Here is a 12,626-nt window from a genome sequence, read left to right as displayed (position 1 = left end):
GCACTGCCGCTCTTTCCGAAGTGGATGAATGATTGCGATGCCAGCATTTTCTCTAGCCATCTCTATGTAACTCTGTACCTTCAAGTAGTTTGCCATCACTCAGGGCCACATCTCTCCCCTTCACATTGTGTACTAGGTACCACGAACTCGGTTGATGCAAATTTAGGGATGATACAAATTCGGGAAATTCCCCGACCCGAGTGCATTGTGAACAGTGTGGTTAATTTCGGATGTTCCAAAGACTTCCTCACTCCGTTACGGATATGTACGCGCAAGCTGCGAGCAGTGGCGCTCGGCCCACACATTACAGACTCCACAATTCCTAGTTTGTGCGCACAAGGAGCAGTGAGTGGCAGCATGTGGCCGTAAATAAATACTGTCAGCCATAAACGAGTCTGTGCGAGTAGATTTCGCATGATGCTTGATACCGATTTTGTTTGTTTTTGATGTGATACGATGCTTGGGATTATGCGAATTCGCTCACGACCCCGTGAGATTCGTATCGAGATTCAACTTCACTAGGCGAAGTGAAATGCTGTTTGTGGCCTAGCAGTGCTAAACTGGTTCCTGGTGCTGTGAAAACAATTCATGATACACAGTATCTTGATTAAGGGTCTTTACGCAGTGACCACGAAGGAGGGTGCTCAGTGTCTGATCTCAGCCGCTAGAAAAATTCATGTCAGGCATCCTAAATGAACCCAGGAATCCTTGTTGCTTTTAATTGCATGGCTTCATGTTTTACATTGCGTGGTACGACTCCAATAAGCGTAATTTTCGTTTACTTGTTTTACCAGCAGAAATTCTTGTATTGATTTATATGAAATGTGTGTATTTGTTTCCCTAACTTATTATTACAGGAATGAGTCAGGACGTAAATTGAGACCTTGAAGAAAAGTGTCGACTCGCACTGTGGAGCTGACTGAAACTGTATAATTAATAATCAGCGTTGGAAATTCTTTTTTCTCTCCAACCCTGGCTTGCTCCTAATCGGAAAGCTTTCTACTGTTAATGCTGCATGTTTCAATCAGTGTGGAAGGTTTCAGTGTGGCCGTTTCCGTTCATCCTGCAGAGAGGGGCACCAGCAGCTGCGGGACATCTGCAGCTGCCCAGCTCGAGGGCCAGCCTTAAGGAGTGAGTGCTGCCAATCTTTGGTGTACAAAAATCTTACAATTCCTCTGCATGGCTGGGTTCTGGTTGAAGTTGGAGGCATTTTCAAGTGCGGTCATACGAAAAAAAAATGTCCAGCTTTAGTCTGGTTTACTTTTACCCAAACATCAACATCATGGCAAAAATTGTAGTCTGTGTGCATTAAGCAGCTGAATGTTGGCTAGACAAATGGTCTTTGCATGGGGCCTGCACAGAACTTGGGATTAGCGGTGCCCTCATTATGCAGCCCATTTTTTCATGCTGTGACACAAATTAGCTGAGTTACGGTAAATTCTTGTAATGCATACTGCAATGAAAGTATGAATGATAAGATGCACGCCCGACGACCGGCACGAATAAACTGTGTAATGTAAAACAGGTTGCTATGTCAGTTTACTCATGGCAAACGTGACGTAATTATAAGTTAAAATGAGGATCCTCCAATGATCTGGCACTCAGCTAACAGTAATGATGCCTGGGCTGATGGTTCGGAGCAGTGTTCTACGCGTGCGGCACATGCCCGTCAGTGGGAGGTGGCGCTCCCCTGACTGTGTGTCCGTGCACTTTGCTCTCAAAGGCTTCGCAGAATTCAGTTTTAGGTTCATTTTAATGTAAAGTTATTGTGCGATGGTAAACTGGTAACAAGGCTAGACCTTTTATTGTAAACAATGACTACAGTGGAACCCTGACTATGCGTCCCCCGTTCATGGGAGAGCCTTCATGTGAAAGCGTTTTTTTTCTTTCCACTTCATTTTTATTTCAGTTGCCTTAGTGAATTCTGTAAACCTAATCTTTTGGCTTATGCCATTCAGTTCTTGTGAATTGCCTTTTTTTCTGTTTCTTTTCCAGTTGCAAACTGTTTGCTTGGATTCAGAAGTTAACTTTGTTTTGAAACTATTTGAAGAGAAAAACTATTTCCCTTTGCGTTCGCTTCCAACTGAGAACCGACTTATCGCACTTGCCTACGCCAGGCTTCTCTTCAATCAGCTGTGCTTCCCGCACTGCTGTCCGCCACGCGCCCACTTCCCTCGCACTGAGAGGCATTGGCCGAGAACTGGAACCAGAGGGCTGCGTGGAGGGAGAGCCATTCCTAAGCAGCCACGTGCACACAACCGCCAGCCTATATTGAGCTGAGGAATCTAGGCGGTGGCATGGCCACAATCAAAGCATGAAGCAGATGGCAGAATAGGAGAAGTGACAAAAGCCCACTGATTCCTTGAGGGAGTGAACAGTATCCCTATGCTGCCTAATCCCACCATCTGATATCCGCATGGCAGCCTGTGAGCTAATGGGCTGAGCTTTGGGAATATATACTGACTTGCTTGTGGATGTGCTGTGGAATGTGCCTGTGGGGGAACATGAAAAGCATTTTTAATTGCATTGCAGTGAAGTTTGTTATATAATCAGCGCTTTCTGTGCACCATCTCTTGTTTCCACCTCAATTTGTTGTAAAACATGTGTTCCTAAATCCCTGCCTAGGCATGGAATGCAGCCTATGACAGGCGCTATCAAAGCATACATTAAGATTGCTGTTTGTGTAGCTATAAGTATGACGACTTTTCTGTTGGATGTGTTTGTGTTGCAACGTGTGCCTAAGCATGGTTGCTATTCTCGTAAATGTGTTTATATGGATTTCAGGGGATGAGAACGTAACAACCGCGTGCTGTGGGACTGCAGCAGTGATGATGACGATAGCACTAGTGAGGACGATGGCGCAAGGGTGGTCGAGTAGTCCAGTGAATAATGTATTTTCATTTTGGAATGTGCCTTCGGGCAAGCTCTTTTTTTTTCTGACATGCGGTGTGTGGGGGGGCTCAACTTTATTTCAGTCGACATACATAGCCGTGTAAATGCATTAGTTAACCTCGCCCCCTCCCGCCCCCCCAAATAGCATGTTAGGCGAGAAAAGAGAAGAACATGCCCGTGGGCACATTCTACTCTTCTCCTTCAGTCTTCTAGAGCTCCCTGCTTCAACTGGCTTGCCAATGTCGATACATGGCATTGTGCTCTGCAGTTTCAGGAATAGAAGGGCACCAGCAGGGCATGTTTTCAGGGCTAGTTGCTTTTTGTTGCTCATCCAGACTGATGGATCTCTGCAAATGCTGTGAATAGAGCCATGAAATGTTACCACTTATTCCTGAAGGCATTGCGAAACTGCAAATGAGTAGAAAATAAAAAAAAATAATCTAAGATTGCCTAAGCTTTTCCTGATGTGGCTTTAGCTCCAGTGCTTCCTTGCTGCTAGCCTGTGAGCTAGAGGGCTGGGCTTTGCCCATGGCCCTGCAGCTGTGCACTAAATGGTTGTCTAGGCACTTAGCAGCCACTGAATGGAATAGATTTCTCTATGGAGAAGCACCTGGCAGCATTTGGGGTGCTAATTTGTGCCACACTATTGTTGCATTCTACGGCGTAGCTCAATAGCCATCACAACTTATTGAGCTAGGTCACAACCTTCACCTGGTAAGCATTCATGGCACATGCACCCTAGAACCTTTTCAGTGGGATGAAAATCTGCAATTTTATCTCAGTGACTTTGCTGTTTCCAGTCACAGGGTTAAATCCCATTTGTCGCTGCTACTTTTTGATATGGCCGAAGCCAAATTCATAGCAGGTGGTATATGGGAGTGGTTTGACTAGGACTAACTGCTGGTAAGTTTTCCTGCCATGACATAAAAGCAAGCTTATGATATTAACCAATGTGTGATGCAATATGTGAGTGAAGGTGTCAGCTTGAGGGCACTGTGCTTGTTGGGAATATGATAGGACTAGTTACAAAGGAATGTGGAAATTTAGCTATGAAAAGTAAGAAAGGGATTTTGGTTGTCAGAAAAGTTGCAGAGCAAGTACGACAGGTGGACTATGCCGAGTGAACAGTGCTGTGCACTTTTGTAGCCTTTGGTGGGACTATTGGGTTTCCTGTGTGCCCCTTCCGTATGCAGTGGGAGAGCACAGTTGGTGCATTGGATCTTCATTAGCAGAAAAGTGACAAAAGTTTGGTATACTAGACTGGTAGGCGTGTCTCTTGGTAATGGAACTTTAGTACCTGCTGCACCTTCTCTGCAAGTGCCGGTTCTCCCTGTTGACTTTGTTGATGTATTCTCGGTGCAGGGCATCGGCGTTTTGGATGCGGTGCTGAGCCCAGGTATGTGCTTTGAATGTGTGCATTTCCTCTTTTTTTTTTCTGCTAAGCATTTCTGCTGCAATTTCAGACTTTGCTGATGTCTGTCGAACTAACATTGGATTTTAGTTTCACATCCGTCCTTCAGAAGTCCTGCCAGATCGATATCATTTTTATAGATTTCAGTAAGGAATGGGACCTCGTCTCCCGTCCTAAATTAATTTCCACGCTTCAACAAGTTGGTCTTCCTAGCATCATAGTTAACTGTGGTTTAGCTTGCCATCTAATCGAATACAATTTGTTAGTACTGACAATTATTCAGGTAATGTTCCTGTCTCTTCTGGTGTCTCCCAAGGAAGTATTCCAGCTCTCCTGTTATTTTTGATATGTAGTAACGACGACATTGTTAAAGTTGTCCTCATCCTGTTCAAATCAGTCTGTTTCGAAATGGCTCTGTTTTGTTTAATGTAATTACTTGTTATGAATACCTGGTCTCACTTAAGTATACTCCAAAGAATATTGTCGATTGGTGTATTCAGTAGGACACGAGAGTCCCACTTGCTTCGAGTGCTGGCAAAAGGTAAACTACGTCCCTATGAGACACACTTTTGTGTGCTGTATACTAGTACATTCAATGGAACATCATTAAGCGTGTTGTTATCTTTCTCTCATAGGCCTCCTTTTAATTTCAATTTCACATTATTTGTTCTCAGGTTTCAATACAGAGAAAACAAAAATGTCGAGGACATAAAGTACGGTGTACTTGACAGGGCCCTAAACTTCCAACTTAGTTAGTTTGGAATGTTTGGAAACACCGCAATTTCGTTCTAAAAAACTAAACTACACATTTAGAACACACTGAATGCTATCCAGCAATAAAAAAAAAGCGCTACTAAGAGCACTTCGCAACAACTGGCATGAGGTACATTAAGTAGGACAACAAATATATATATCTGCTAAAATGTGCTCTTAGTTAAAGGTTACAGTACTCAATGGAAATTTATGAAATAAAATACAACACTGATGACATGATGGTACAACAAATAACTCGGAACACATTGAGTAGAACAATACAACTGGGATGAAAAAAGGGATCATTTCTGTATGTTCTGCGTGTTTTTCCAAATATGGCTTGACAGTTTGACGATGCTCGGTTTGGAGGGAAAAAAAAGCTCAAGTTGAGCTTTTACGCTCTTTTCATCTTTCAGAGCCTCACGATACTTCCTGAAGCAAAATGCAGCTGCTCTGTAGTGTTCGTCACTTTGAGCCGATGATATATATTTAATGTAGTGTTTTTGTCAGTCGAACATGTATTGTATTTGCCACGTTTGAAAACTAATGAAGCATCCCTAGAAAGTATCTTTTGGAAAAAAGTTGTATTCGTACGACTGAGTACGTACTTATTCTCGGGCTTTGCTTGTACTTGCCCAGAAAAATAAAGCTGCACTGCCGCTCTTTCCGAAGTGGATGAATGATTGCGATGCCAGCATTTTCTCTAGCCATCTCTATGTAACTCTGTACCTTCAAGTAGTTTGCCATCACTCAGGGCCACATCTCTCCCCTTCACATCGTGTACTAGGTACCACGAACTCGGTTGATGCAAATTTAGGGATGATACAAATTCGGGAAATTCCCCGACCCGAGTGCATTGTGAACAGTGTGGTTAATTTCGGATGTTCCAAAGACTTCCTCACTCCGTTACGGATATGTACGCGCAAGCTGCGAGCAGTGGCGCTCGGCCCACACATTACAGACTCCACAATTCCTAGTTTGTGCGCACAAGGAGCAGTGAGTGGCAGCATGTGGCCGTAAATAAATACTGTCAGCCATAAACGAGTCTGTGCGAGTAGATTTCGCATGATGCTTGATACCGATTTTGTTTGTTTTTGATGTGATACGATGCTTGGGATTATGCGAATTCGCTCACGACCCCGTGAGATTCGTATCGAGATTCAACTTCACTAGGCGAAGTGAAATGCTGTTTGTGGCCTAGCAGCACTAAACTGGTTCCTGGTGCTGTGAACACAATTCATAATACACAGTAGCTTGATTGAGGGTCTTTACGCAGTGACCACGAAGGAGGGTGCTCAGTATCTGCTCTCAGCCGCTAGAAAAGTTTTTGTGGAAATGTATCATGTCAGGCATCGTAAATGAACTCAGGAATCCTTGTTGCTTTTAATTGCATGGCTTCACGTTTTACAATGCGTGGTACGACTCCAATAAGCGTAATTTTCGTTTACTTGTTTCACCAGCAGAAATTCTTGTATTGATTTATATGAAATGTGTGTATAGTCAAATTTCAATGCAGCAGACACTCACAGCAGTCTATATTTAATTCTCTATCAGCTAGCCATGTAATGTTATGTAATTAATTTCCCCCACAGTGTACACGGTGACTCAGTGGTTATGGTGCTTGGCTGCTAACACGAAAGGTGCGGGTTCGATCCCGCTGGTGGCAATCGAATTTTGATGAACGCGAAATTCTAGAGGCCTGTTTACTGTGCGAGGGTTTGCCTGAACTGCAGAAGACTGGGCTCCTGTTTGGCTCAGACCACTGTTATTACTCATTGTTTTTTCAGGCAGCTCAAAGGAGGCATTCTGTCGTCCATCAGCGGTCGTAGCAATGGAGGATGGGAAATATGCCGGAAAAGATGACTGCTGCATCTACATCTTCTCCAAACACGGTCAATTCATCCACACTTTGGGGAAGGGGAGCCTGGGCAGGCCATGTGGTGAGTTATTTTATGAACTGTGTGTGGTTTCTCTGCAGTGCTCTAGTACGACCACCATAGCTGCTGCTGTGCCTTCCGGCGATGTTTAAAGCTAGCAGTGGGTGCCGTAATTGCAGCCAAAGGCCTGACGACGTTTATGTGGCAGGTGAATCACATTGCGGAAGGGAAAAGAAAAAGAATATAGAAGGGATGGACGCGTACTTGTCAGCAGATGAACCATTGAAATGCATGGTATGCGTGCATACATACACAGGCACTTGAAGCAGAAGTGAACTAGCCGGGAGGGCCGCCACGGTGGCTCAGTGGTTATGGCGCTCGGCTGCTGACCCGAAAGACGCGAGTTCGATCTCGGTCGCGGCGGTCGAATTTCGATGGAGGCGAAATTATAGTGGCCCGTGTACTGTGCGATGTCAATGCACATTAAAAAACCCCAGGTGGTCAAAATTTCCAGAGCCCTCCACTACAGCGTCCCTCACAGTCCGAGTTGCTTTGGAACGTTAAACCGCCGTAAACCATACTTGCAGGGCAGAAAGAACAAGTGGGTCATAGTAAAGTTTGAGGCAGGCAACGTGCACCGTTAAGTGGTTTTAGTGACGATGGTCCAAAGAAGACTCAATGGCCTCACCAATATAGTTCACTGGGGAGGTTTGCTGAATATTTTATCTAAAATATTTGAAGGCGCCATCAACCGCGGGTCACAAAATTTCATTACCAAACGTAACAATATGAATGATTCACAGTATGTGATTTTGAAGAAAGGTCTACAGAAAAAGCACTGCTAACAGTTAAATAGAAAATTATTGATAACATCGGAGTGAGAAAATGCAGGCTTGCTTGTTTTTAGACTTTGTAAATGCTTTTGACTGCGTTTATCGTATTGTTCTCCTCCACTAACAATTTTTATGGTGTGCATCGAATTTCCGCAGCCCTGTTTGATAGTTATTTCGGAAACAGTTTTCAGTATGTCCACATATACTCCAGTGATTCGTAGAAGCTCCACATCACACAAGGTGTGTGCCACAGGACTCGATCTTAGGGCCGCTTCTGTTGATAGCTTGTGTTAACGATATATTAATATGACAGATTCATAAGATGTGGTAATGTATACTGGCGACACAAACAATTTTTTCAGTGATCCAGCTTTGGCCCCGCTTGAAGACAAGGCAAATGCGTTAACCTTCTAGCTCACCTTCTCTCCTGGTTGCATACAAACAGACTGTCTTAGATCTTTCGAAGACGCTCTACATAATTTTCAGGCCTATTAACACTATAGAAGGGTATCTGCTAATGTTTATTCTGGTTACACTGCGATTTAGAAGATCTTCCAGTCACAAATTTTTTGGTGTTTGGTTCAGCGAGACGCTATGTTGGAATACACATAATTTGAAACTTGCTGCCAGTCTGAGCAGAGTGGTTGGCTGCCTTTACTGATTGGCTGGCGTAATACCTACGTGGCCAAAGATATCAATGAACTAGGCACATTCACTCCAAAATCTTTTACTGCATTCTCATCTGGGAACTGCAACTTCTGGTAATTACAAAAAAATTAATAACGATGCAAAAGAAAGCATTGAGAGCAATTGGGGAAATCACAGCTGACCACAGAACCTCTGAACAATGCCATTGTTCATCAAACGCTGTATTCTGAAGGGAGATGAGATATATTTGTTCAGACTATTTGAACATATTCACAAAAACTGATCATACGCTTTTATTTTTGATAATTCTTCCTTGACATTGCACTTCAGAATGCAGCAAAAATTGGTTCCTGAAATCTGGTCTTATTATAGTAAATGGACACTATGTTACCAAGTTCCTGCAGCCATTAATAAATTACTGCCACTTCATTTCAAATCTTCCGCATCATGGTCCAAAGAGAACCTAGAACAGTACTTAATAAGTAGTATCATTCAGTTTCCGTAATATTTCGCTCGAGATTTCCTTGCAGTTACTGGGTGAGTGCTATGATTCATGCTACTTTGTTTGACGATTGTGTATTATGATAAGAAAATTTTTGTTATGTTGTTCTGTTTACTTTTTGTAGAAAATTGAGTTGCAAATTGTTCTGGGGCATCATTGTGTTACAACCTGCATATACAACCTCTTTTTTTTCCCTAACTCTTATTATAAATAAGGTAGCATGTACAAATAAGATTTTTTTTTTTTGCCACTATCTCGCAAACTGTATATAGGTGCAGAGGCCTTCGTCAGGCAAGTCAGCCTTTTGTCGCAGCTCCCCCTTTCCATGGAAAGAGAATAAAGAATAGGATCAAAGTGAACGTGGTAAGGCCCGTGCTAGCGGTGATAAACCAGGATTGGTGTGAGGAAACCAAAGCCAAACGAGCGTCGGATATGATGGGCTCGGGTTGGTGCTTTCCTGGCTGAGTTTTTGGTGCTGAGTGGTGAACGAATGCTGAAGCTGGCGGCATTCTTCAGTGTGCGGATGGGCTGCGGAAAGGAGACCAGTTGCAGAGGCATCTGCTATAGTGGAGGATGGTTTGTCTGTGGTTAAAAATATTGATATGCCTTTTCAAGCCACAATTTCAAACGCAACTGCACATAAAGCCATTCTTTCAGACTCCACTAATGAACCTCTGTAATGGTTTGTGGTGACCGAAACATTGGGGCTCCATAATTATTGTCTTTCTGCGTTCATTCCGCCTTTGTGCGGCATTCTTACATGTTTCGGTATCAAGCTGAAAGGCCACTATGACGCAGGCGGAGATGAAGCAAGAAGGCGAAGATCTGAAAGTGCGTAAATTTCACAAAGCGTCCAAGGCAAAAACTTTGGTCTTTCTTTTATCGAATTCTGAAAACCAAATCGAAATAAGTAATTCTTAACACGAGTAATACGACTTCCATTGTGATGTCCTGCAGCAGAAGCGCCGTTGGAAGTAAATCAGATATATTCCCAGGATGAAAATTCTTCGAGCCGGTGGAGTTACTGCCTTTTAGCGCTCCAGCTAGAAAGCTGTTTTCTTTTCGGAGAATAGTGCGGTGTGTATAAAACAGCCATTAAACTTGACAAGCGAACAGTAGGACAAAACAATTCTTTATCAATCAGGTGGCTACGACTGAAACGGTATTGCACAGCTACAGCACTATGTACACTGAAGCCTTTCAAATTCCTTTCAAATTCTGATGCCAATCACGTCAGATGAAAGGCAAAGAAAATATTCCGAATGATTCCTTACGCATTGAAATAGTTAATTTTCGCGTACCTGGTAAACCTGTTCAGCTGACTGACTGCTTGGTTGGTGCTTTAGTGAGCAAGTATCTGGGGGAATATATTTGCCCTTTTCTTATTTCTAGGTTTGCTGTCCTCAGATATGACGAAACCTTAGTCGATGCTTTTAATCTGTGTCCCCTTTATCGGGGTCGCAATAGGACAAGCTGAGGTTTGTAGACCAATATTATTTTGCCCCCAACTGTTTCTTTGTGATGCCGTGCTCTTACCACGTTTGTTGAGGTACCGATAGACACAGTTCTACAATAGTGCTCTACAGAAGACAGAGTGTATATTGATTTGCTAATGTGAAAGCAAATTCTGAAATTTTTTACATTGAAAGCATAAAAAACAGCTTCGCTGAATGCTGCCAGCCCGTTCAGGACTAGATGTAGAGCTTTTAAACTCATGCTAAGCTCCTATGAGACGAAACATATCAATTTGTTTCATAACATATCAGTGCTTAGCGGCGGCTGAATTTCGATGAAGGTGAAATTCTAGAGGCCCGTGTGCTGTGCGATGTCAGTGCACGTTAAAGAACCCCAGGTGGTCAAAATTTCCGGACCCCTTCACTACGGCGTCTCTCATAGCCTGTAGTTGCTTTGGGACGTTAAACCCCAACAAATCAAATCAAATATCAGTGCTTATCATAACATAACATATCAGTGCTTATGGCGCTCAGCTGCTAAACGAAAAATGTGGGTTTGATCCCGACTGCGGCGGTCGAATTTGGATGAAGGCGAAATTGTAGAGGCCTGTGTACTGTGAATGTACCTGTAAGTGCACGTTAAAAGACCCCAGGTGGTCAAAATTCCGGGATGCCTTCAATACGGCGTCCCTCATAGCCTGAGTTGCTTTGAGTCTTTAAAGCCCCGTAAACCCACAAATCGAAACATGGCAATTTAGAGAACACTTACGAGGCAACGCGTTCTGCCATGTTAAATGTATTCCTTTAAGATGCCAAGATTCATTTCAAAAACGATCCCCACACTAAGGACGTATATTGCCAACTGAATACTGTACACTGACGTTTATACCCAGTACATAGAGTCACTAGAAGTGATGCACGTTCGCATAAAAGCAAGTCATTCGATGCCTTATCAGCTCAAGCGAGGGCACAAATCTGGTGGTGGGCGCAAAAATAGCTTTACAGGTGAAATCCCAGCTGCAGTGTGTGATTGACTTTTGTAGCTCCTTTTGTTCGAAGAATTATCCGAAATTGTCAATCGCTTGATATTTCTTGCCTGACATTCTGGCTTTGTCATTCCTCCACTGTACAGAATTTTTCATTGCCAATATCATCAATTTTCTATTGTCTCCAAAGAGCACGTCTCCCGTCTATCACTCCATCTTCTTGTCAGTCATTCAAAATGGCAGACAGCAATTTGTTCGCTCTTTCTCGTTTATTCTGTTGGACCCTCGAGAGCAAAGACCTCTTTCATTAATGCATGCATAGTTGCTTGAACAGCAAAAAGCGCGAGTTTTGCAAGAGCAATTTTAAACAAGCGTGATTTCATAAGGCTGACCCTGGCGACACTCCCACGTAGTGGCGCCTTAATGCATGAAGTGACGATTCCTTCTAGGTTGTGAAAATCGCCAGTACGGCTTCAGGTGCGCGCCAGCGTGACCACCGCCTTGCTTTTTTACAAAGAGAAGACTATGTAGCATGTGGCGTTACATGCGCACGGTCACACACAGACGCGCAATTTTATGGTTCTCTTGAAACGGTGGTTTAGAAAGCAATATTGACATACCATTTATTCATTCAGGTACACTAACATCCGAAGTGCCTTGCCGAAGAGCGTCGCGCTTTCACCCCTCATTGATTCATACTCGGCATCGCTGGTACCTCTTTCCAAAACTTGGCTTAAAGATACTGTTTATGATGACTGTATTTTAGTACAGGGGTCATTCTTTCATTTTTTAGATGTGATAGGAACTCTCGCAGAGGAGCCAGCGTCCTTCTCGCTCTCTGAAAATAATTTATGGTTCTACCAGTCACTGTTACTTCATTTCTCGAGTGCGTTTCAATCGCAGTGCCGTGCGGGGCAACTAATATAATCAGTGGTGTTTTTTACTGTCCGCCTGACCTTATAGCTGGCTACTCGGAAGAATTTTCTCGAATTCTGAATGAGGTGCGTCCGTGTTTCCCTAACAGTAAGTTGCTCAATTTAGATGATTTTAATTACCCAAGCATTAACTGCCACTCGCTCGCCGTCCTACCCAGTCACACTGAAGCCCATGTTTTCTCTACTCCTGTCTTGATTTTTCGTTAGCGCAGCTCGTTCATCTACCAACGCGACCCAGAACTAGTACAGCTGACATTTTGTACCTTGTGTTGATTACAAATCCAGACATCTGCCCCGACTTAAACTATCTGGATGGTCTTTGTGATCATGCTATT

General features: G+C 43.4%; 1 protein-coding gene across 6 annotated transcripts in view; it reads left to right on the top strand.

Moving 5' to 3' along the window:
* Window positions 1-12,626, top strand: part of LOC149354056 (serine/threonine-protein kinase PLK1-like) — a 68,636-nt gene that overhangs the window by 41,382 nt on the left and 14,628 nt on the right. For 2 of the 6 annotated variants that reach the window (XM_089583037.1, XM_089583035.1), the window contains 4 exons: window positions 1,070-1,131; window positions 4,255-4,288; window positions 6,844-6,996; window positions 9,189-9,279. In XM_089583037.1, coding sequence (XP_089439163.1) covers window positions 1,070-1,131; window positions 4,255-4,282 — 90 coding nt within the window. In that variant the 3' untranslated portion in view covers window positions 4,283-4,288; window positions 6,844-6,996; window positions 9,189-9,279. Of the gene's footprint in view, window positions 1-1,069; window positions 1,138-4,254; window positions 4,289-6,843; window positions 6,997-9,188; window positions 9,280-12,626 lie in introns of those variants that run through there. The other 4 variants (XM_089583036.1, XM_089583038.1, XM_089583033.1 and 1 more) reach the window with 3 other exon arrangements.

The sequence above is a fragment of the Amblyomma mixtum genome, chromosome 3, assembly GCF_055824585.1.
Source record: "Amblyomma mixtum isolate Tamu chromosome 3, ASM5582458v1, whole genome shotgun sequence".
Lineage (NCBI taxonomy): Eukaryota > Metazoa > Arthropoda > Arachnida > Ixodida > Ixodidae > Amblyomma > Amblyomma mixtum.
The sequence above is the reverse complement of the archived record's forward strand: the minus strand, read 5'-3'. Positions and strand labels throughout refer to the sequence as shown.